Below are 25,942 nucleotides of genomic sequence, written 5' to 3' on the forward strand. Positions count from 1 at the left end.
ACCAGCTTTGACATAGGCCTGCGTGTATAAGAAGTGCCACCTGAATGGCGTGGACAGTAAACATGGTGAGACTTCAGGGACAGAAGATACATGCCTCGGGGCCAGGCGCCTAGCTAGAAAATGCCTTCCAGATGAGAAAAAGGCTTATCAGGTGCCTAAAACGGTAGAATCAGTAGGATTTGCTGAGTGTTGATGGTGAGGAAGATAGGAAATTTCAGAAGAAAGGAATATTTTATGCAAAGGTCCTGAACAGAAAAATGACACTATCAGTTATCTTTGAGGAACTTAGAAATGGATCAATTTAGTTGATGCAGAAGGCATGTATTGTTAAAGGATAATCTTCAAAAACAGGCAAAAATATGACTCACATAGAGATTTAAAATGAACCTGTGTTAAACATTTTTTAACTTGTTATTAGTGAAGGATGTTACAACCAGTTAAGACATTCCAAAACACAGGCACATTTACAAATCAGCATTGAAATGAATACAATCAGAGGCAAAACTGCTTCCTTTATGTGGGGGAGGGAAGTCCATTGAACCTTCACTGGACAGTTTTTCAAGTCTATAGACAAGAATTATTTTGCATTGCTATCAGGTATCTACCACTTATACAATTTTAAAATAGCTCAAAGGCATTGACAGGTATAGAGCCCCCCTACACTCAGAATCAGATAACCCCTTGAGAGGTATACTCTAGTTTTCCATTATGAACAAACATTTCCTACAGTCTGGGGGAAGTTAAAAAAGAGATCAGGCAGCATAGGTAGGAAAGGATCAGATTGAGGAAGATCTTAATGCCAGTGAGATGCGGCTGTATGCATACCAGTCTCAAGGTGGCAACTTAATGTTAGCTTTAAGGGGACAGTGGTCATGAAGGCAGTAATGCAGAGGCCTAAGGCATTTGGGGAGCATGGCATTGATGAAGATTGGAAGCTAAAAGGGCCTAAACTAAAATGAAGGGAGTGAGACTTTTATAAGAAAGGATAATTATAAGCAAAATGATATAAGAAGAATCAATATTGGTTGAGAGAAGGAGAAACAAAGGATAACTGTAGTTTTAAATATGATTTGGAGCGATTTCCATTCAATTAAACAAACAATGAGTGCCCAACACATACTAGGATCTGTACGAGGTACTGAAGTTACGAAAATGAATAGGACAGAGCCCTGTCCTCCGGGAATTCTCAATCCCAGAAGGAAGACCGTTATCTACACAAATAATGTGGCAATGTAAAGGCTATAATAGAGGTTGTGTCAAGTGCTCTAGGAACTCAGATAAAGGAGCAGTTAATGATGCTAGGAAGGTACACAGGTGTGTGTTACAAGAAGCAACCAAGGAGCCGTGACATTTCAAAGAAACCTTTTATCCAGATGAACAAGTTGGGCCAGGGTATGCCAGGCAGCAGGTGTCTCACAGACAAAGGAGAAGTTGAAGGTGAAAAGAACTGAGTTCTGGGGATGAAGGTGGAAAGGTGGACTGAGCCCATTGCAGTGGGTCGTGCAAGCCATGCTGAGGGGCCTAGATTATTTTCTATGGACTATGAGCTCTTCAAGCAGAAGAAACTATGCTTGGGGGCAGAAAACAAGGGAAGGCTACAAAACAGTATGCATACTGAGTTTTCGGGGAAGGTAGAATATCTCAAGAAAAATAACTGGGGTTCAGTTTGTTATGTGGTCACTCAACAAACACTGTTAGACAGATTACATGAGTGAAGAATATCATAACAATTTTAGTTTCAGGAGGTGGGATCTACAAAAGAATGGCTAGAAAAAGGGTAGTTTGAAAAGTGGGAGAAGCCTAGGAGATGGGGCTCTCTAGGGCAGGGATGGCCCATCACAGCAGCTGATGCAGGGACATCACGGAAGATGTAGACCAGGAAGAACTGGAGGTTAGCAGTTAGGAGCTCACTGGAAGTGGCTTCGAGGAAGGCTTTTGCTGCAGTGGCTGTTCATGGACATGTAGAGTGTGCATTTTCATAGTCGATGGACTAATGTTAAATACTTTGAAGCTTGCTTTCACAAGCTAAGTTATAGTGGCTGATTATGATTGGCAGTACCTAAATGACAAAGCAGTGTGCTAGAACATAATCATGGTACCAGGGATGAGTTCCTTAGTTGGCATCTGTGGAGAGCGTCTGTGAATGAACGGCATGGTGAGCTCACCATTTTACCTTCAAGTGATTTTTTTCTTTGTACAGACATCTTTTTAAAATGAAAGTCCACAGCATGTTATTTCAGATTCTCCAAAGAAACAATAGCCAACAACAAAGAACTTCTCATCCAGCTGTGACGAACGTGGACCCAGGTGGATGATGATCAAATGCAGCTCCAATATCATGTGAGCCCATTTTTAAAAGTGAAGAAACACCACTCCAAAGTAACTCTCACCTGAGGGAGTTTGTGACCCTTGCCCGTTGGAGATTGTATGAATGACAGCCACTAGATACAGTTATTCTCAGAAATGAAAATTCTGACTGATAAGCGAAGTCGTAAACGAATATTCTTTCACATACCTTCCAGCTACATGCAAATGCTTGCTTGTTGATTTGCTCTGCCCTTGGCTTTTGGACCTTTGCTTTTATACTATTTAATGATGATATAAACATACAGTGTGTTAAATAATACCAAAAATTGTATGCTGTACAATGTTTTTCTGTCTGAAGTAGTATTTCAGCTTTTAAAACAGTCTCGTACAGTAAGTGGAAGTTATTTTCTCTTTGCATAATGAAGTCTGATTACTCTGCAAAGGAGCATGTGTCAGAGCAATCAGAATTCAGATCCTTATTGTCACAGATGAATTGTCCTACTATGCTTGGCATTTCATGAGGAACAACATAGAAGATAAGAGAAAGTACAGGAAGCTAATTAAGACAGGGCAACATCATAGGATTCTGGGGAGGAAATCCTTTCCAGGAGAACCTGGTAAATACTGTCATTTGCTCAGGAGACTTCAAGGGAAATGATTGCAAAAAAAGCCATTGGTTGGCCTTTGAATTGTCCCTGCTGGTTTTTCAAATAAAGGTGCCAATAATGTGGCAAGAACAGAAATCGGATTTCAGGGATCAAGAAGAGAGTTGGGGCCAGGTGCAGTGGCTCACTGCTATAATCCCAGCACTTTGGGAAGCTGAGGCAGGTGGCTTATTGAGGTCAGAAGCTCGAGAACAGCCTGACCAACATGGTGAAACCCCGTCTCTACTAAAAATACAAAAAAAAAAAAATTTAGCTGGGTGTGGTGGTGCATGCCTGTAGTCCTCCCTACTCAGGAGGCTGAGGCGGGAGAATCACTTGAACCCGGGAGGCAGAGGTTGCAGTGAGCCGAGATTGTGCCACTGCTCTCCAGTCTGGGCAATAGAGTGAGACTCCATCTCAAAAGAAGAAGAAGAAGAAGGAGAGGGAGAGGGAGGGGGAGGGGGAGGGGAGGAGGAGGGGGAGAAGAAGAGAGTTGGCAGTGAAGCAGGAAGAGGAAGCATCAGGATTGCATGGGTGATTGAGAATCTGTCAGGAAGAAAGACAGATAATTGAGATTTAGATGAGAAAGGGGAGAGCAGGGTCATATGAGGGCTACGTGTGTTTTACAGAACCCTCTTATACCGAATGAGGTACAAGAGCTTCACACTGTGCCTTCTTGCAGAGGGTTGTGTCCATTTGTCACAACCCACTTATATTTGGACTCAACACTTTTCTCAGAGCAGTTGAGGATCCTGAGTTAATAATTGGTTTTATTCAGTTGATTGATTCTGTGTCCAGAATAGTCATGAGTTACTATCCTCGGTGTCCTTTCCCATTGGCTTTGTAGTGAGCTGTTGCCTGCAGCAAACTTAGGGAGCTAAATGCTTGCTACCTTTCTCTCAAGGGTCTAACGTAGAACAAACATTGCTCAGTGACCTCTAATGTAAGCATTTGCAAGGCGCCAGGCAACAGGCATTGTATTTACATCTGCTGGAGCCAGAGAATGGGAACACAAATTAAGTTGCAAGGGTTCTAGTGAAGACCCTGGGAGTTTGTGCTTGGACACGGGATAGGTGGGGCTTTTCAGGTTCCCACAATATACCTAGAAAGTGACATTTCTTCAACTCTGGTGAATAAAATTCTGACAACAACTTCTGTTACTTATTCTGTTATTAACTTAGCCTGTGATCTCATCTCAGTCATTTTTTGTCTTCTTTTTTTAATGCTCCTGTTTCTATATTTGGAAATGAAATAAGGAAACACATTTTGGAAGGTTTATTATGTGCCCCACATTTTATAGCATCTCATTTGTCCTCATAAAATCCCAGTGAGGTAAGTATTTAGTCCCATTTTACAGCTGAGAACATGAAGCATCAGAGAAATGGTAGCATGCCAAGCTCATGTAGCTATAAGAAGCAGAGTACTAACTTGAACCCAAGATCATTTGATCGTCCAATACACTAGAATATGAAAACATGGCACATGAGGGGTCAGCCATCACATGCTGGGTTCTGAGAACATTAAGTTGTAACTATTTGCAATTGAGTGTGACTTACATTCTTAACTACTGTCGTTTCTGTGAATTGCAGATAATTTGTCCAAACATTCTAAGTAACTTCAGTTAAAGTTTTCTTCCAGATGTTATGTCTTATGTACTTTTGTACTTATGTACTGTTTACTTTATTTCTTAATATGTTTAAATACTATCTGTAAACAGGAAACACATGGTAAAACATATTCACACCTCTATAAACAAGCTAAAATCACTTTTTACCATCTTGGGTAGTAGTAATTTTCCAGAAAAGGAAGCAGATGCAATTCTAGTGTTTCAACATTGACTCTAATGCTACAATTTAATGAAAATCTATTTAAAATGTATAAATAAAGAATGTAAGCAATTAAGAGTGAAGCAATTTAACTGGCATTGGATTTACATTAGTGTTAGTTAGTGTTAGTCAGCATTGCTTAAATTATTCTCTAGTGGTACAGTGCGTTCTATGAAATGAACCAAGATGTTAAAATCAAATAATGATCTTTTCCTAACTTGAATGAAAAAAATACATTTGATGTATAGATTTTTGTATTAAGTTTTTCTATGAAACTATTCTTAAATCTTTGTCATTACTCATCAAATACTATAATCTAGCAATAGTATGATATGTGATCAAGTATAAATAAATTGCATTTGAAATAAAGATATCAGCATGTTATGGTATTACACAGTGAGTATCGTGGCCCCCCAAAGTTGCTTGACCACTTGAATTTGTTTGAGAATTAGACCATCAGTGCAGTTACTTTAAAATTATTCATTAAATGTACCATTTACAAGAAGCCAGTCTTATTACTATAAAATATGGAATGACTCCACTGAGTAATTATTCAAATATTTATGTGTAAAGTTTCCTTCTTTGCATTTAACAAGTATAATAAAATGCTTATGAAAAATCAATGTCTTAGCTGCAGCATAACAGTCTCTTTTGGCCTATTTATACATAAACTGCCAAAGTAAACATTAAAACATTTACAAAGTACATTTAGTTTTCTTCTCTTTCCCCCCAAAAAAGAAAACACCAGTACGAAATAGTTCTGTGATTCTGTGCACTTCATCTCTTCATGCTGCCCAGTACCTAGCTCACTAGCTCATCTGTGGTGGAAGAATATGATCATTTAAATGCAACAAGAACATCTTTGTCAATGGGCCTGCCCTCTTTCAGCAGCAGCACAGAGCTAGAATTCATCTTACCATTGGCTCTGCTTCCCGTAAATGAAGGAGTTGAGTAACCAAGAAGCCAGCTAGACCTTCCTCCCTTCCTGAGCTTTGAGGGCCAGGTCTTTGCAGATTCCACCCTTCCTTCCTGAAAGCCTGGGCTCAGAAGGGCAGTAACAGAAAGATGGAAAAACACACACATCCACCCCATGCTGACCTTTCATCCCCTCTGAGATGGTCTCAGTGTTTTGCCATGGAAAGTATGCCCAGTAGATCTAATACCAAGAATGGATTCAGGGTGACTTTTTAATGGGGAGAAAAAATATATATTTTAAGAAATTATTATAGATGAGGTCTGATGAACACTGTGGAAGTTCTCTATGGAGAATGGGGGTTCCACATAAGTGAAGTAGCAGAACATTGCATGCATTGCCTAGAGATGTTTAGGAGTCAAACGTAAGTTTCAGTCTCTCTTATGGGTCTATAGTGAATATTGGAGCTTGTAAATATCCCACACATGTGTTTTTTGAATAAACTTTTTTATTTTGAAATAGTTTTGCATTTGCAGAGAAGTTGCAAAGATAATTCAGGCAGTTGCCAGTTTCCCCTACTGCTAGCATCTTACATTGCCATGTCACAACTAAGAAACCAGTATAGGTACATTATTGTTTTATGTGTTGGGCTTTTTTAGTGGTTTACTATAAAGAACATTGCAAAGGATACAGATGAAGAGACGTGTAGGGCAAGCTATTGGGGAAGGGATGCAGAGCTTCCGTGCACATTATTGTTAACTAAACTCTGTGCCGTGCTTTATTTGTGTTTCCTTTCTTTTTCTCTGATACCTTTTTTCTGTTCCAAGATACCATTTAGCATACCACATGAATGTTTAGTCATCATGTCTCCTTAGATTTGCCAGACTTACGCAAGTATTTTTAAATTATTGAAATACAATTGTAATGCTTTGAAATTTCATTACCTATGTAATAATTAAGATCGTCATCCCATAATCAGAAACTGAATTCTGATCCCTTTTTCTTCTATGGGAGGAAAGCCCTTCATTTCTCAATTCAAAACATTTTAAATAATGGTGACTTAGGAAAGTAAATATCCTTTCTCGTGTTGGGGTAACTTTAGAGAGAATTAGTGAATTACTACCTTGCCACATCATAATTAGCTTTCTTCTGAAAAGTTACTGCTGTTGCATTCATGACCGCAGCAGGAAAAATATGTCTTGGCTGTGTAAAGTTGGGGTAAGAGTGACTCTAAATAATGAGATAGCTCTTCAGTTTTAAAAAGTTCATGCTGACTAGGTTTACAGGACAGGCTGAACGCAATAGCCTATTTATTTTTACCTTATATTAACTCATAACTAAAGATAATGTACAATTTTGTATGTGTACATATCACCATCATTATAGGAGAGAGAGCATGAAGTAGGCTATGAAGAGGTAGAATGTGAGGAAGAAAGCAATAAATATTTTGTTCAATCTTAAGGTTTCTTTTAAAGGTGACAGTGGAAAATCCTATTGACACAAAGCACTTTAGCTCCCTTTGCTCTCATTTCCTGCTTTATAAAAGGAAGTGAAGCCTGGCCTGCTTAACTGCAGAAGTACTGTGAGTTAACTAAGGATTTCCATTTCTTCTGCCATCTCTGCCTCTCAGGCCGAGATCACCGAATGCCTGGAATGACTGCCGTCACCTCATGCAATTCAAGCATGTGTGTGAATTCGCCTCCACCTCACCCCACCATTTGGGGGATTTAACCTCCCCATACACAATTTGTATGGGCTTCTGTCCCTATTCAAAAATCTTTAGAGTCTCCCCGTTTTCTAGAGAAGAAAAATTTTCAGCATTATGTTCCTTCACTCTGGCAAAATAAAGTCTTCACACCAGTCAGATATTTCTTCTTTCATTTCACTCAAAACCTTCGTCACATCGATTATGATAATCATCAATAGTTACTTTGTACCTTCATTACTAAAGGCTTTTTCTACCTTGAGTCTTTGCTTATTTTTTTTCTTGAGTCTCATCTCAAATTTCTACCCTTTCTAAAATAGGCCCAGGTAAACTCATCTTCATTTCTCTTAAATTCCCAGCCTCCCTCTCCCTCTGTGGATCTGGCCTAAGAACCCCTGGTTTTCACATGTACTCTACATGTTAGTATGTTTCCTCCCGGTCCTATTTGCTGCATATGTGTACTTACATAGTGTCTCTACCAAATTGGAATCATACCAATTAAATGATTCTTCATTTTTTTCACATACCATATCATGAACATTTTCATGTCATTTTTATATTTATATCAAAAATATGATTTTAATGGTTTCATAAATGGTCTGCACCAAATTCCACATCTTATTAAGCATTTACATGTAGCTGGACATTTATGTGGTTTCCATCCTTTTGCTATAATAAGTAATGCTGTCCTGCACCTTCTTGCTTATCTCTAATTATGGACTTGAGATAAATTCTAAGAGTGGCCTTGAGAATGATTTTTATTAGGTTCTTGATATGTATTTCCAAATTACCTTCCAGAGATGTTATGCCTGTTTTTGTTTTTTTTTTTTTTTCTATCAGCAGTATATGAACACGTCCACTTTATCACTACTCATCAACTCTGGGTGTTATAATTTGCTTATAAAGTTTGTTAATTAGGTAGTTAAAATCTGTTTCATTGTAGTTTTACATATTCTAGAGACAAGGCCTTAGTCAGATGTGTGTTTCGCAAATATTCTCTCCCACTCTGTGGCTTGTCCGTTACCACGTTCTTAACTGTATTCTTCTAAAAGCAGAAGCTTTTGATTTTGACGAGTTTCATTATATCAAATTTTATCGTGGACTTTGCTTATGGGGCCGTACCTAAGAAATCCTTGCCTAATCCAAAGTCTCAACAGTTTTATCCTATGTTTTCTTGGAGTTTTATATTTTTGGGTTTTATACTTAAATTTGTGAGGCATTTTGTGGAAACTTTTGCATAGGATAATGAGATATGGATTGAAGTGTTTTTTGTTTTTTTTCTTAATAGTAATCAGTTAAAAAATCAGGACTCTTTCCAGATAAGGAAATTAGAATAACAATTCTACCAAAAGCACATTTGTTCTTTAAAGAAAAAGGGAGAAGTTTGCCTTTAATGTAATAGGGGGTACATTATTGCTGCCCATTTGTATTTTGAGTCTAATTTGGGGCATACTTCAGATGAATGAATGAATAATTATTGTCCAAAACCATACATTATTATTACCTCTTAGGTTGTTTGGCGATGGGGGTAGATTTGTTTAATTCACATAAATTATTAATGTAATTGTATTGATATACTTATACAAGAAACATTTTTAGGACAGAAGAAGCATTCATCTACTTTAGGTAGACGAACATGGGAATATAATATCTTTGCGGTTCCATGAATATCCTGTATGCAATTAACATCTGATTTCTAGAATGAAAGGGAGTCAAAATAATTAACTTTCTTGAACTACAAAATTATTCTCATATGAGGAACATCTGTCTCCATTAAGAGACAGGCTCTTGGGAATGTACTAATAAAGATTATGAAAGAAAGGACTGTGATATGTAAGAAAATATTTTAGTGAGTAGTGCTTGGGGTTACTTGTGAAATAAAAAGTTTCTCAGTAATTGGTGGTGCTACCAGTGTTCTAATCACCTGCATTTTCCTCCGTAGGTCATCAACTCAATGAGCTCGCTTTCTGAGTACTGCCTGCCTTCCATTCTACGTACATTATTTGACTGGTATAAAAGGCAAAATGGCATTGAGGATGAATCGCATGAATACAGACCAAGAACAAGCAATAAATCAAAAAGGTACATTTCTTTTGTGTAAGGATCATGGTTTTATTTTGTTTTATTTTCAAGAAACATAAATCAAAATTAGAGTTACAAGGCAATTGGGTCTTCCTGACTCTTCACAAGGATGCCTAGCAGGTGCTGCAGGGGACCTGTGTCCATAGCAGGTAACCCACTGGGAGCACCGAGTCACTGCCAGCCGTCACAGGTTGAAAATACATACACAGCCTCATTTCAACTTTGGTAGAGACAGGTGAGAAGGGCCGCAGGTCACTTTCTTGCCAGCTTCTTTCCTCTGCCCTCTCCCACTGAGTCTACACCCAAAGCAGAATGCTGACTGCAGGCCCTGCATGACATGCCAAGATATTTTAGTCCTCGTTCCAGCAACCTTGAGTGCTCAGTGTACTGTAGTGGGAAGGACGCAGGACTGGACACTAGTGGTAGTCCTGGCACTGCCACTATTTAGCCATGTGACTTTGGGCAGCTCCCCGCCTCTCTGTACCTCTGCCTCCTTGTGAGCAAAACAAGGAAGTTAGGTGACACAATCTCCAACTCCTCCTTCCAGCTGAGTATTTTGTTTATTTATTCTGTGTTCTCTTCTTCTTGTGGGTTTGAGAAATGGAACTTGCTGCTCCAGGAGCACATCAGCATCTGTAAAACTTAAGATCCTCATTAATGTGTGTCCCCCCCACATTTTAGGTAAGCACATATAATTTCATATGTTTGAAGTCAACCTATAGCAAGGCAGTGAATATAAGAAAGATGAATACATTTACTTTTTTAAAAAAAAATGAAAGATTATTTTAAAAAGTAGTTAGATTTCTCCACATGAACAGATTATTCCAATTAAAAAAATACTTTTAAAGTCAGTAAACTGAAATTAGTCAATCAGAAAATCAGACATTAACTACTTTTTGTGAATGATTTATTTCTCTCATTTTTCTTGAAAGTCCTAATACTGTTTCAAAAGACTTCTTTTGAAATTGAAGAATTATATTATTACCATGTTTTACTTCAACCAAATTTGTAATCTGCTTTTATAATGTGCTTGAATTTATGCAAGATTTAATTATATAATTTTGTTTGGGAGAGAGATTAATAACTTTTTCATATTGAATTTTTTTTTAGCAAAGAAGGAAATTTTTAGAATTTTTAGACATAACTCAGATGCCATAAAATTCACCCATAAAATTCACCATAAAATTCACCTTTTAAAGTATATAATTCAATGTTTTTAGTATATTTACAGGGTTGTACAACCATTACCATTCTAATTTCAGAACATTTTATCACCCCCAAATCCTGTACCCATTAGCAGTCTCTCCTCATGAATATTTTTTTTTTCATTTGTCAAGTTTTAAAAATAGAATTTAAATTTTTTATCTGAAAAATGGTTCAGACCATGTGACAAAGAAATTAAATGGATCATTTTATTATTTTTTCCATATTACATGTTTACTTATGAACAGATATTAAACCTTCCTAGGTTTAGGGAGTGGGACAGATTTTAGTGAGTTGAATTGAGTTTTAGTTTTGTTCCTCTGTTTTGTCAGAATTTAATTGCTGAAATTAGATTTTTCATGAATTGATTTCTTTATGGATTAAAAATGATAGCTTTTAAAATTGTGTTACTGATTATTTTCAGGAGATCAGAGTAACCACTGAGATCAGATAGAGAATTGGGACAGTAAAATTTGACTTAGTAACATTTTAGTTAACACTTGAATTTTTTAAATAAGAGAGAAAATATGCTTAGAATACAGCCAAATGAATGAAGCTCTCTAGGGTATGATGTAGCTAAATGTGAGTTTCTGCTACTAGGAAAAAAAGGTTGGGGGGACGTAAAGGAGGAGCATAAACTACTGAAAATAGTCAAATGTCAGGGATGCACATTGGGTTGTGATTTCTAAGATTAGTACAATATCAACATTTGGACTGCCAAGTAAATTTGTCAAATGCCTCTGGCTCCTGGCAGTTAGACTGCAAACCAGCAATAAAGTTGAATTCATTATTAGAAATGTGTATGTCTTACTTTGAAAAGATAATTTGGCTTATTAAATAAAATAGAATCGAAGGTCTAAATTTTTTTTTTCTGCCAAGAACTGCTACTTTCTCAGGTTCCTCTGGCCCCTTGTGAAGACCCTTATCGTCCAGCACAAAAATACTCTCTCGTCTGCTGTGGCCATCTGTGGAAGTTCTCCTTCCTTTTGGTCTTTCCAACTTTCTGTCTCCTTATTCTGTAATATAATGGGTATAAAGCCTGATTTCTGAGTGCCCTCCTTTTTAATGCAGCTGCGTAGGTTTTCCTTTCCCCCAGCTGGCAGTGCCACTTTCTAGTTCCAGTGGGTCTTCAAGGACTTTACATAGATGGTTTTATTCACGGTTCTTCCTCCTGGCAGGGCTGTTAAGAAATGATCCTGAAAGAATGAGTTCCTACTCTGTTGATACATTTACCCCTTGAAAGATAAACATGCGAGTTCCTTCTTAACCGTTCTATCATCCACCAACCTTAATTTGACTTGCTCAAAGTTACAGGGCACTCCAGAAGGTCTTCTTTATATCTTAAATATCACATTATTTTCTTCTTATTCCCTTTTGACTAAGGAGAAAAACATTCCAGATTTAAAATAGTCTTGATTTATTTTGAAAATATCCTCCTGGCAAGTCTAAATCCTGTCATCCCTCCTCATTGGTTTTATTTAATATACACTATAGAGCATTTATGTGTTTGGGAAATTATGCTAAACACTTTACGTGTTTTATCTTCCCAAACGATTATGTAAGTACTATTACTCACATTTTGTGGATGGAGAAACTGTCGATAAATAGAAGAGGGATGATTTTATGCCAGACTGTTCCACACCAGAGTCAGAGCTCTGGGCCACTTCTTGTACCAAGGAGCCCAGCAGTAATTTCATCTGCCTTTGTTCAATTCCAGATGAGCCCTCAATCAGTGTGTTAGTCAAGCAGAAAATGGGGTAGAGGGGCTGCCTTGCTGTTCTTCTGACAGTGCTGATTTTGCTTCTAACTTTTTAAAAAATTTACTTATTTTTCCCTAAGTTATTGGGGTACAGGTGGTATTTGATTACATGAGTAAGTTCTGTAGTGGTTATTTGTGAGATTTTGGTGCACCCATCACCTGAGCAGTATACACTACACCATATTTGTAGTCTTTTATCCCTCACTCCCCTCCCACTCTTCCCCCCAAGTCCCCAAAGTCCATTGTATCATTCTTTTTTGTTTGTTTGTTTGTTTGTTTGAGACGGAGTCTCACTCTGTCACCCAGGCTGGAGTGCAATGGCATGATCTCAGCTCACTGCAACCTCCGCCTCCCAGGTTCAAGCGATTCTCCTGCCTCAGCCTCCGGAGTTGCTGGGACTACAGGCACGCACCACTGTGCCTGGCTAATTTTTGTATTTTTAGTAGAGACGGGGTTTCACTATGTTGGCCAGGCTAGTCTTGAATTCCAGACCTCATGATCCACCCACCTTGGCCTCCCAAAGTGCTGGGATTATAGGCATGAGCCACCATGCCTGACCCCCAGAGTATCATTCTGATGCCTTTGCATACTCATAGCTTAGCTCCCACATAGCAGTGGGAACATATGATGTTTGGTTTTCCATTCCTGAGTTACTTAACTTAGAATAATAGTCTCCAATCTCATCCAGGTCACTGCAAATGCTGTTAATTCATTCCTTTTTATGGCTGCATAGTATTTTATCTCGTGTGTGTGTGTGTGTGTATGTGTGTGTGTATATATATATATACACACACATACATATATACACACCAGAGTTTCTTTATCCACTTATTGATCGATGGGCATTTAGGTTGGTTTACGATTTTGCTATCATGATTTGTGCCACTATAAACATGCATGTGCAAGTATCTTTTTCGAATCGTGACTTCTTTTTCTCTGGGTAGATACCCTGTAGTGGGACTGCTGGATCAAATGGTAGTTCTACTTTTAGTTCTTTATGGAATCTCCACACTGTTTTCCATAGCAGCTATACTAGTTTACATTCCCACCAGCACTGTAGAAGTGTTCCCTGTTCACTACATCCACGCCAACATCTACTGTTTTTTTTATTTTTGTTTTATTATGGCCATTCTTGCAAGAATGAGATGGTATGGCATTGTGGTTTTGATTTGCATTTCCCTGATCATTAGTGATGTTGAGCATTTTTTCATGTTTGTTGGCCATTTGTATATCTTCTTCTGAGAACTGTCTATTCATGTCCTTAGCCCACTTTTTGGTGGGGTTGTTTTTTTCTTACTGTTTAGTTGGCATTCATTTTAGAATCTAGGTATTAGTCCTTTGTCAGATGTATAGATCGTGAAGACTTTCTCCCACTCTGTGGGTTCTCTGTTTACTCTGCTGACTGTTCCTTTTGCCATGCAAAAGCTCTTTAGTTTAATTAGGTCCCAGATATTTATCTTTGTTTTTATTGCATTTGCTTTTGGGTTTCGGGTCATGAAATCCTTGCCTAAGTCAATGTCTAGAAGGGTTTTTCCAGTGTTATCTTCTAGAATTTTTTGTAGTTTCAGGTCTTAGGTTTAAGTCCATAATCCATTTTGAGTTGATTTTTGTATAAGGTGAGAGATGAGGATCCAATTTCATTCTCCTACAGGTGGCTAGCCAATTATCCCAGCACCATTTGTTGAAAAGGGTGTCCTTTCCCTACTTTATGTTTTTGTTTGTTTTGTTGAAGATTGGTTAGCTGTAAACACCACATAAACAGAATTAAAAACAAAAATCACATGATCATCTCAGTTGATGCAGAAAAAGCATTAGACAAAATCCAGCATCCCTGCATGATTAAAACTCTCAGCAAAATCAGCATACGAGGGACACACTTAATGTAATAAAAGCCATCTATGACAAACCCATAGCCAACATAATACTGAATGGGGAAAAGTTGAGAGCATTCCCTCTGAGAACTGGAGCAAGACAAGGATGCCCACTCTCAGCACTCTTCTTTAACATAGTACTAGAAGGCCTAGCCAGAGCAAAATAAAGGGCATCCATATAGGTAAAGAGGAAGTCAAACTGTCACTGTTTGCTAACAATATGATCATTTCCCTTGAAAACCCTAAGGACTCCTCCAGAAAGCTCCTAGAACTGATAAAAGAATTCAGCAAAGTTTCCAGATACAAGATTAATGTACACAAATCAGTAGCTCTTCTATACACTAACAGGGACCAAGCGGAGAATCAAATCAAGAACCCAACCCCTTTTACAATAGCTGCAAAATAAAAATAAAAATAAAATACTTAAGAATATACCTAACCAAGGAGTCGAAAGACCTCTACAAGGAAAACTGCAAAACACTGCTGAAATAAATCACAGACGACACAAACAAATGGAAACACATCCCATGCTCATGGATAGGTAGAATCAATATTGTGAAAATGACCATACTGCCATAAGCAATCTATAAATTCAGTGCAATCCCCATCAAAATACCACCATCATTCTTCACAGAATTAGAAAAAACAATTCTAAAATTCATATGGAACCAAAAAAGAGCCCGCATAGCCAAAGCAAGACTAAGCAAAAAGAACAAATCTGGAGGCATCACACTACCTGATTTCAAATTATACTATAAGGCCATAGTCACCAAAACACCATGCTTCTAACTTTCAAATAAGCACAAATGACTGCTTTGCTCCTCCTACCTCTTCTTCCTTCTGCCTTTTACTCTTCTCTCTCACCACCCCTTCACTTCTTCATTCCTCCTTTCACTAAGTCTCAGGTGGCAAAGATGTAAGAGAAAAGGGACAGGGAAAGAAAAGAAAAAAAGCCGATCCTCTTCACCCCTGCCGTCCTGCTCAAATTAGTGATCATATTATTTCCTTCTTGTTTCCTTACATTGTTTAGCTCCTTTCACGAGATCTTTTAATGTCCACCTCTGGTATGGTAGCCTGTCTCATTCTACAGATGGTAGAATTGCTGAGTTGAATGCTACCTTAGGAAAGACCACAAGGTGAGGTGATGGACTCACAAATAGCTACTCAAGTTAACATCACTGAAAATTTTAAATTTGAATTCAAATATTCCGACTTCAAATCCAGTGTTTGTCCACTGCAGCACACAGAGACTAGAAAGAGCATTAACGTGTTTTTGTTGTTGTTGTTGTTGTTGTTTTGAGATGGAGTCTTACTCTGTCACCCAGGCTGGACTGCAGTGGTGTGATCTCAACTCACTGCAACCTCTGCCTCCCGGGTTCAAGCAATTCTCCTGCTTCACCCTCTCAAGTAGCTGGGATTACAGGCATGGGCCACCAAGCTTGGCTAATTGTTGTATTTTTAGTAGGGACAGTGTTTCACCATGTGGGCCAGGGTGTTCTCAAACTCCTGACTTCAGGTGATCCACCCACCTCAGCCTCCCAAAGTGCTGGGATTACAGGCGTGAGCCACTCCACCTGGCCAACATTAACATCTATCTACCAGTACAATTACGTAATTTAAAAAATGGGTTTTGCAGTCTTTTCGGGAGGAGTCCTAGATTTTTGATGAATTATATTACTCTGAGAATACCTTCAGTGTGCTTTAATGTAAATATTTTAAATTTTACAGTGATGAACAACAGCGAGATTATTTAATGGAAAGACGGGACCTCGCCATTGATTTTATTTTCTCTTTAGTATTAATAGAAGTTTTGAAACAGGTAGGTGATTAATTTATTGTTACTTTTAGATAATATTTATTGATCTAAAAACTGCTTAGGTTGTAAAAGTCTTAAGTTTTTAAAATTATGAATTCCAAATACTGAGTTATGTGAATTATGTTTATTGATTGCTATTGATTGTCATATATCATTATTGGAAGTACTGTTATTGATTTGTTCTTTAATATTCCCTTCTGAGTTAAGAACCACCTTTTTTTTTCAGATTCCACTTCATCCTGTAATAGACAGTTTAATACATGATGTTATTAACTTGGCTTTCAAGCACTTTAAATACAAAGAAGGGTAAGGTGATTTCTTAGAATGTTGAAGTTGGTATTTAAAACTAAATCAGTGGTTTGCTTTTTTCAGATGACCAGGGATCCCTAACTTGTCTAATTATACCCTACTTAGGTACCTTGGTCCCAACACTGGCAATATGCATATTGTGGCAGACCTGTATGCAGAAGTCATTGGAGTGTTGGCACAAGCCAAGTAAGTGAATGCCAGAACCCTTTACCATGAGAACATGCGTGCTTTCACTGTCCTCCCAGCCTTGATTTAGGGAAGTTGGGGTTGAGCTTACGAGGAACTAGGTAGGGCTCTTTGACATGTGTGCCCCATCTCTGAAACTGACTAGAAAGCTCTTCCAAGACAGGTACCAAATTATCTTTTTTACTTGGCACTTGGGCCAGATCCTACCCAGAGTCCATGGGTTTCAGACTGTTGCATCAAAGAAATGGGCTGACCAGATTACATTTCTCTCTGCCTAAATATTCCAAGGAAGTTTATCACTTTTGAAAGTTCTGTTTTCTCTAGCCCATGAGTGGGTGGTTACAATATATCATCTATCAGTGGGAAAATTCCATTCTAGAATGTCCCCTTTACTATAGACCTTACTTAATTCAGCTGAGCTAAAAATGTCCCAGACTCTGTCATGGAAACAAGTCAGAGGGGAAATTCTCATTGCTAAATTTATCTGGCCCCATAGCACTACTTAGCAGGCAAGAACAAAATTGCACTAAACTATTAGCAACAATATACCTCTTCCAAAAGTGATGTCACACCCTACTTACCCTTCTTCATTTTGTCCACCCCTGAGGCAAATCAGGCAAGATCCCGAATGCCTAAGTTAGGCAAAATGAACCAGAGACATAATGTGAATTCATGCCAGGAGGCCAGCTTGAAGCAACAGTGATGATCCAATCCTTGTGAAATGCAATCCTTCCTCAGAAAGAGATTTTTATCTTCAAGGGATTGAATTTCGTAACGTAGTAGCATGGAAATACGCAATTTATCAAAAAAACTAAAATTTTAAAAAGCACTTAGCAATCTTACCTAGCCAAAACATAGATAAGAACTCAGGAAATAGACCCTCTTAACTTCTTGGCATAATTTATTTAATCTAATCCAGTTTCTCTACTCATCCTGACTACATTTTTTTTTTAAATATATAACACATCAGTGTTCGAAGGAGGAAAGGGAACTTCCAGAGGATGTTACATGGATGCCATTGAGAAATAAAGCTCAACGGCTGGTGGCAACAGAAAGGAAAGAAACTGGCCAAAGCATACATAAGAATTAAACAATAGAGTTATCTGGGCCATTTAGCATGAGGCTATATGGTAGTTTTATAGCCTATTAAAATAATTGTGGTTCATGAATCATTAAGAAAAAAAAGTGTAATGCATTTTGGAGATATTTCCATTGCAATTGAGTAATGAAAGCATTAGCATTTTAAATGAACAGGCTGTAGTTATCTGGCGAATCATGTGTATCTACCTCATTTCTAGAAAAGATTGGGAAAAATGAGGTATTAACATGTATATTTGCTGATTTGTCAAACCCTGAAAATCTCAACATAAATTTTCAACTGTCATTTGGAAACTTTAGTATGCCAAAAGTGACTTTGTGTTTTCCTTAGTTTTTGTGAATTATGCCTAACAATAATATTGGTTACTGTCAAATGACCTTCCTTAGCTCTGTGATTCTGAGTTGGTTGTGAATAAGTTGAGAAACATTGTCATAACTAAGCAATATTCTAAGCCTGTAGGAATTTCCTTTTTAGGTAAAACTTATGGTCCACCAAGCCAGTGTTTGCTTGCTAAAGGTGGCTTTTTTTATTTTCGTGATGTCAGTATTTGTCCCTATTCTGCGGTAGTAGGGTGTAAGAAATGCCTCCATTTGGACAGTGCTCCAGTACTTTCCAGTCTCTAGGGAAACGTTTGACCAGTCTGCTCTTGTAGTAAACAGAGACTCAAATAGCCGTTGATGTGTTCTCAACTAGTCAATATGTAGTTAACCTTGATGGATAGATGGTATAAACTTAAACTAGTATCATACCACGAATTATGACATTACTTCTTTCTCATAAGTACACCAGGACCATTACTTTATTGTTACCTTAGAAGAAGTACCGTTTCCTTCATTCTCAGAGTGGGAAAAAGAATGTATGCTTATCTAGTACAGTGTGATTATCTTTAAAAAAAAAGTTGAGTAATGTAATAATTCTAATTTTAGGTTATATGTCTTGTTCCCAATGATAATGCTTATTAAATATTTTCCTGATTATGACTTTAGCTATTAGTACTTACTTTGGAATTTCAGTTTTAGCAGAATCACTATTTTTAGTCTTACTAGTGATGATGCTGTTTAGTTCTTGTCATTTAGGGAAAAAATTTTGATAATAAGTGTTATTCACACATAATATTGACTTTTTCAAAGTCAGTTAAAACAAATTTAAGTGCTTTCACCAAAATCTGGTAGATTCATTTAAATAGTAATAATACTTCATCTAAGAATCATAGATGTTACTAAATGCTTTCTCTTTATGTGATATTATCTTTACATGTTCATTTACTCATTTTTGTAATATGTGCTATACATTTTAAAGCAGAATTTTATATTTATGTGAATTTTATAGTATACCGAAGACTGAGTAATCATTGAGTTACAGTATTTACTAAATACAATACTAAATAGGCAATACTAAAGGAAAGATCATTGAAATATTTTTTTTTTTTTTTTTTTTTTTTTTTTTTTTTTTTTTTTTTTTTTTTGAGACGGAGTCTCGCTCTGTCGCCCAGGCTGGAGTGCAGTGGCCGGATCTCCGCTCACTGCAAGCTCCGCCTCCCGGGTTCGCGCAATTCTCCTGCCTCAGCCTCCCGAGCAGCTGGGACTACAGGCGCCCGCCACCTCGCCCGGCTTATTTTTTTGTATTTTTAGTAGAGACGGGGTTTCACCGTGTTAGCCAGGATGGTCTCGATCTCCTGACCTCGTGATCCACCCGTCTCGGCCTCCCAAAGTGCTGGGATTACAGGCTTGAGCCACCGCACCCGGCCAGAAATATTTTTTTCTTAAAGTCATTTTAAGAGAAAATAGATTTTAAATACAAAGAGATTTTTGGATTGCTTTTGTGCTAAATAACATGTTTATGTCATTTGGGACTTTTAAAAGTAAAAGATAGGCTGGGCGTGGTGGCTCACACCTGTTATTCCAGCACTTTGGGAGGCCGAGGCGGGCAGATCACGAGGAAATCGAGACCATCCTGGCTAACACGGTGAAACCCCGCCTCTACTACAAATCCAAAAAATATTAGCTGGTAGTGGTGGCACGCGCCTGTAGTCCCAGCTACTCAGGAGGCTGAGACAGGAGAATCACTGGAAGCCGGGAGGCGGAGGTTGTAGTGAGCCAAGATTGTGCCACTGCACTCCAGCCTGGGTGACAGAGCAAGATTCTGTCTCAAAAAAAAAAAAAAAGTAAAAGATAGCCATATTTATTTTTAAATGATAAATAAATAAACTTTTAGCCACTAACTCATGAGAATATTGAAATAGTGAATTATGCAAATAACTTGCCTTTTTCTATCTTTCCTTGTTTTAGTCATGGATTCAAACTGGAAAACAAACTTTCCTTAGTATCATGTCATCTTTAAAACTATATAACTCTAATATTTTTCTATCTAAACTCATATATTTCAAAACAAAAACCATAGTTATTTTGGTATCTGGAAATAATTTGAACAGAAATACAATTTTTTAAAATTCAGTTTGGAGTTATTGCATTTTTATAATCTTGATTGAAAGTATCACTTCCATTGCTTGACCATGGTCATTTCTGCTTCCTACCTTTTATCCATCTCTACCGAATATCCTCTGCTCACCTTTACCCCAATTCAAACCTCCTCTGAAATCCTCTCTAATTAATTACGCAGCTGAGAAGAGCCCCTTCATTCTCTGATGCCCTGAAGCCTCTTTAAGTGTATTGTTCACCAAATAGTCAGTGTGAAATACGAGAAAGTGATGGAACCTGGTGCATCTGACCTCCCTGCAGATCAGAAAGGTCTGGACAGTGTCCAGCAGGTGCTAACACATAGTAGGCCCCTGGTATGCGATTCACATGGCTCATGGTCAGTGCTACCTTGTTTTATCTTCCTAACTAAACTATAAACTATTCTAGAGAGGGCAGAGACTACATGTCACAGTTACCACTGTCTAAGACAGCTGCGGTTTAATGGAAATTCCTGGAATTTGTATCAGAAGCCCTGGGTTTGAGTCTCTTCTTTGCCACTGTGGTCTTCCAATTTGTTTCTTTATTTATTAATTGGAAATGCATTCACTGCCTAATTCACTGGATTGTTAAGGATCAAAATGTGAAATGGTGTAATCATTTAAAATGTAAAACCACTTACAGATATATCTTGTTATTGTTATTCTTAGTCTATACCAGTGTTTCTCAAACTTTTTCACATCAGAAACACCTGTAAAGCTTATTAAACACAAATTATTGGACTTCATCCCCAGAATTACTGATTGAATAGGTATGTTATTCTGCTTAAGCTGCCATAACAAAGTACTGCAGACTAATTGGCTTAAACAACAGAAATTTATTTCCCACAGTTCTGGAGTTGAAGTCCAAGCTCAAGGTGTTAGCAGGGTTGATTCCTTCTGAGACCTCTCTCCTTGGCTTGTATGTGGCCATTTTCTCCCTGTGTGGTCTTCTCTGTGTGTGTGTCCCTATACTCATCTCCTAGTCATGTTGATGTCCTTATAAGAAGGGGAGACAAGTACAGAGACACACACAGAGATATAACTTCATTTTAATGTAATAACTTAGCTGGAGAGGTTACATGGTGTCCACTTTATGATAATAACTTTGTTTTAAGTTAAATACCTTTTTATAGGCCCTATGCCCAAATACAGTCACATTCCAATCTCAGAAGGTTCAGACTTCAATGTATGAATTTGAGGGGCACACAATTCAGCCCTAACAGTAGGTCTGCAGTAGGACCATAGAACGTGGTGATGCCAAATAGATTTTTGTAAATTTAATAAAGTTTCTATTTTAATTTTTGCTAATTTCCTAATCTGAAAAATTAATATACCATTTTGCAGTTAATCTCCATGAAATTTTACTTATAGAGAAAACATAACTAATATTTTCTACCATATTCTAATAGTATTATTTAAATGTCAGAAGGGGCCAGTTTGGGATGCTGTCTTGAAATTGGATATTTTGTAGAAGTCCACAAAATGCCACCGAAGATTAGGAATATACCCTGAAATATTCTTAGCGATGCTAACAACCCATTAGTGAATATCTCATTCATAAATTGTCTAAATCTTCTTGAAGCTATTTATGTTTTCTGTTCTATTGCCTTTTAAAAATCTTTTTTATTAAGAAATACATGTAGCAAACATAGGCGAAAATCCATAAGACAGTTAAACAAATTTATTATAAAATGGACACCATGTTACCTCTCCACCTAAGCCAAGAACTAGAAAACTGCCAGCACTTGAGAATCCCCTCACACCCCACTTGCCAACCACCAGCCTCTGTACTGCCTTTGGTTAAACAATGTCTATGTGTTTACTGCCTACTTTGTTTGTCCTGAAATTTCTACTTTAAGGTCTCAAGAATTATTCCAAACTTCCAGGACTCTATTAGTTCACTTTTCATTTCTATAATCACAATTACCACCCCCCGACCACCTTTTTGTGTGTGTGTGTGTTTGAGACAGAGTCTTGCTCTGTCACCCAGGCTGGAGTGCAGTGGCACAATCTTGGCTCACTGCAAGCTCTGCCTCCCAGGTTCAAGCGATTTTCCAGCCTCAGCCTCGTGCACACCACCACGCCCGGCTAATTTTTGTGTTTTTGGTAGAGACAGGGTTTCACCATGTTGGTCAGGCTGGTCTCAAACTCCTGACCTCAGGTAATCCACCCACTTTGGCCTCCCAAGGTGCTGGGATTACAGGCTTGAGCCACCGCGCCCAGCCACAATTACCCTTTTTAATCATGGCTTGCTTCTAATTTTTCATGGAACCTCAGGCTAATAGTCTCAGAAAACAAAATACAGTAAATCTTAGACTGTGTGTGTGTGTGTGTGTGTGTGTGTGTGTGTGTGTGTGTGTGTGTGTGTTTGGTGAATAGCCAAACCAGCTGTCTCAGACTTAGTGGTTTGGACAATTTTTATGTGTACATTTCTGTACTCTTAGGTACCTTTGAAGATCTGCCTCTGATTCCTCTTAGCTTTAAGATCTATTCTTTTTTCAAACCTGGATGATAATATTGTTGTTATAATTAGTAGTATTTTACTTTCGAATACAAATACTCTGAGGATAGGGACTGGACTGTGTCTTTTTGTTTGTTTTGCATTTACCAGATATAATTGTAAAATTCCATGAATATAATAGACAGCCCATTCATCTTTACCTTTTAGATATAATTTAAATTTTCCCATTACTAGATTTTTTTTTTTTTTTTTTGAGACATAGTTTCGCTCTTGTTGCCCACGCTGGAGTGCAACAGTGCAATCTGAGCTCATTGCAACCTCTGCCTCCCGGGTTCAAGTGATTCTCCTGTCTCAGCCTCCCAAGTAACTGGGATTACAGGCACGTGCCACCACACCCAGCTGATTTTTGTATTTTTAGTAGAGATGGGGTTTCATCATATTGGTCAGGCTGGTCTCGAACTCCTGACCTCAGGTGATCCACCTGCATCGGCCTCCCAAATTGATGGGATTATATACAGATGAGAGCCACTGCGCCCAGCCTCCCATTACTAGATTTTTTAACCCTAAATATATATTTTTAGATAATCATTATCCTAAAACTATAAAGGAAATAATAACAGAAAACTTTAGAAATAGATACAGGAATACTTGGCATTGTTTGGAATACAAATCCTTAAATCATTTGCTGTCACTGTCAGAAATCACTAACCTAGTACGTTATTGCTCATAGACTTACTATTTGATACTTCAGGCTCTGGGGTCTGCAACTATGTTGAAAATGGCCAAGCCTGAGGAAATGGGGCTCTTTGTGATGCTCAATTCAAGAGCTAGACCATTTTGAGAGGGTCTAAATAACCCGGGATCTGCCCCCTCGCCTGATGGAGATGTGGAGCATCAAGGAGAAGAAAAAATGGATCCTTTGCTAAATCCCAAACATCAGATCCTCACAAAATCATGGCTGTTGTACTTCAACTGATTTGAAGGATTCCGTTGCTCTGCTCAATCACTCCCAGATGCTGGAGGCCCCCATTACAGGGACTTTCCTACCCATGATTTGATAAACTGCTTATGTTGTCTTCTTAGATTCCCTGCTGTAAAGAAGAAATTTATGGCGGAGCTAAAAGAATTACGGCACAAAGAGCAGAGCCCATATGTGGTTCAAAGCATTATCAGCTTAATAATGGGGATGAAATTCTTTCGAATTAAGATGTATCCAGTGGAGGATTTTGAGGCCTCTCTTCAGTTTATGCAGGTAATGTCTTAGGCAGGAGAGCTAAGGGGCTCTTAAGCTGAGCACTTCCCTTCCTCAAGATGATGAACCTGGAACATGAAAACCCAATTACTTGTCAATACGGAGAAACATTCTACTGTCTAAATAATTCATGAAGTCCTTTGTAACCAAATAGCACAGTTGCAGGCACATACTTTCATTTCTCAACTTTCATATCTTCTTTGGAGGAGAGTATACAGTGGGATTGCTTGTTTGCTGACTTTTTTTCTCTTTCACCCACTGGTACATATTGTTCTATGAATAAAATATAGCTGATTTTTTTCACTTTTTAAAATTGATAGCATTGGGTTGGCTGCATTGACATTCACAGGCATGAGGACTTTAAATAATAAAGAAATCTTTTATTCTTACTATAAAAAGGAATCTTAATTTTTAAAAACTCAACTAAACAGTACAGGTTTGATATTTATTGCCCAGTGCCCATCATGGTACATAACAAAAGAACTGCTGCTAAGGAGAATTTAACAGAATACTCAGCTCTTAGAGTTTACAAAACTTTGGCATTTGAAGGAATTTTTAAAATGCTGTTGTAAATTAAATTTGGCGATGACCTTACTAGAGGGTTTAGATGTATGGATTATGAATATAGGCTGTACCATTTTACACCCACAAGGACGGCTATAATCAAAAATATAACAATTCTCGGTGAAGATGTGGAAAAATTTGAACCTCACACACTGCTGGTATGAGTACAAAATGGCACAGCCATTTTGGAAAACAGCCTGACCCTGGCAGTTCCTCAAATAGCAAAACCTACAATTACCATATGACCCAGCAGTTCCGCTCCTAGGTATATGCACAAGAGAAATGAAAATATATGTCCACACGAAAACGTGAACACAAATGTTCATAGCAGCATTATTCATAGTTGCCAAAAAGTGGAAATAACCCAAATGTCTATAAAATGATGAATGGATAGACAAAATGTGGTATATCCCTATAATGGAATATTATTTGACCATAAAAAGTAGTGAAGCTGATACATGCCACAACATGGATGAACCTTGAAAATGTTATGCTAAGTGAATGAAACCAGACACAAAAGGCCATGTATTATATTATTCTGTTTATATGGAATGTCCAGAGTAGGCAAATCCATAGAGACAGAAAGTAGATTAACAGTTGTCTAGGGCTGGGGATGGAGAGTGGATAGGGAGGTTGCAGATGGCTGCTGAGGGGTACAGAGTTTCCTTTGGGTGTCATTAAAAGGTTCTAAATTTGACAGTAGTGATGGATGCACAGCTGTGATTATACTAAAAGCCAATGAATTGTATATGTTAAATGGGTGAATTGCATACTACATAAATTATGTCACAATAAAATTATTATATATGTGGGGGGGTGGCTATGAATCAAACTTCTTGGGTTTGAATTCAAACTCTAGCATTTACCAGCTCTGTGACCTCACCAGTCACACTCAACCCCTCCCATCCTCACTTGCCTTATCTGCAAGGTGATGGTAATGACACTAACCTTAGAGAGTGGTTCTGAGGATTCTTAGCACATGACAAACACTCAGTAACTGTTAAATATTTTATTATTTTTATTCTACTCTCATATGAATAATTCCTGTATCTATATACATGAATTAAGACTTGAGAGAGTATTACATACTTATGCAAAATAATGTAGCAAAAGGATGACTATTCTGGAAACTATAGAGCTCGTCTGTATAGGAAAGCTGTTTCAGTGACTTCCCATACTGGTGTTGCCTTTCCTGAGCTGAGGTCTTAATATGATATTGATAGAATGAGGACTTTGGGGATTGTTTTTGGCAATCTTCCCAAAGGCAACAGAAAATAAAGGGAAATAGCCAGTGTCAATATTAACATGTTATTACATGTAGCCTTGTACTCTTTCTTTTCTTTCTTTTTTTTTTTTTTTTTTTAATTTGAGACAGGGTCTCTCACTCTGTCACCCAGGCTGGAGTGCAGTGGCACGATCTGGATTCACTGCAACCTCCGCCTCCCAGGCACAAGTGATCCTCCCACCTCAGCCTCCCGAGTAGCTGGGAC

General features: G+C 37.9%; 1 protein-coding gene across 2 annotated transcripts in view; it reads left to right on the top strand.

The window, feature by feature from the left end:
• Window positions 1–25,942, top strand: part of FRY (FRY microtubule binding protein) — a 274,104-nt gene that overhangs the window by 76,624 nt on the left and 171,538 nt on the right. For both annotated transcript variants that reach the window (XM_025364711.1, XM_025364712.1), the window contains exons 4-8: window positions 9,338–9,477; window positions 16,039–16,129; window positions 16,353–16,432; window positions 16,541–16,621; window positions 23,720–23,888. In XM_025364711.1, the coding sequence (XP_025220496.1) occupies window positions 9,338–9,477; window positions 16,039–16,129; window positions 16,353–16,432; window positions 16,541–16,621; window positions 23,720–23,888 (561 nt within the window). The remainder of the gene's footprint in view (window positions 1–9,337; window positions 9,478–16,038; window positions 16,130–16,352; window positions 16,433–16,540; window positions 16,622–23,719; window positions 23,889–25,942) is intronic.

Source organism: Theropithecus gelada, chromosome 17 (genome assembly GCF_003255815.1).
Source record: "Theropithecus gelada isolate Dixy chromosome 17, Tgel_1.0, whole genome shotgun sequence".
In the NCBI taxonomy this organism is placed as follows: Eukaryota; Metazoa; Chordata; class Mammalia; order Primates; family Cercopithecidae; genus Theropithecus; species Theropithecus gelada.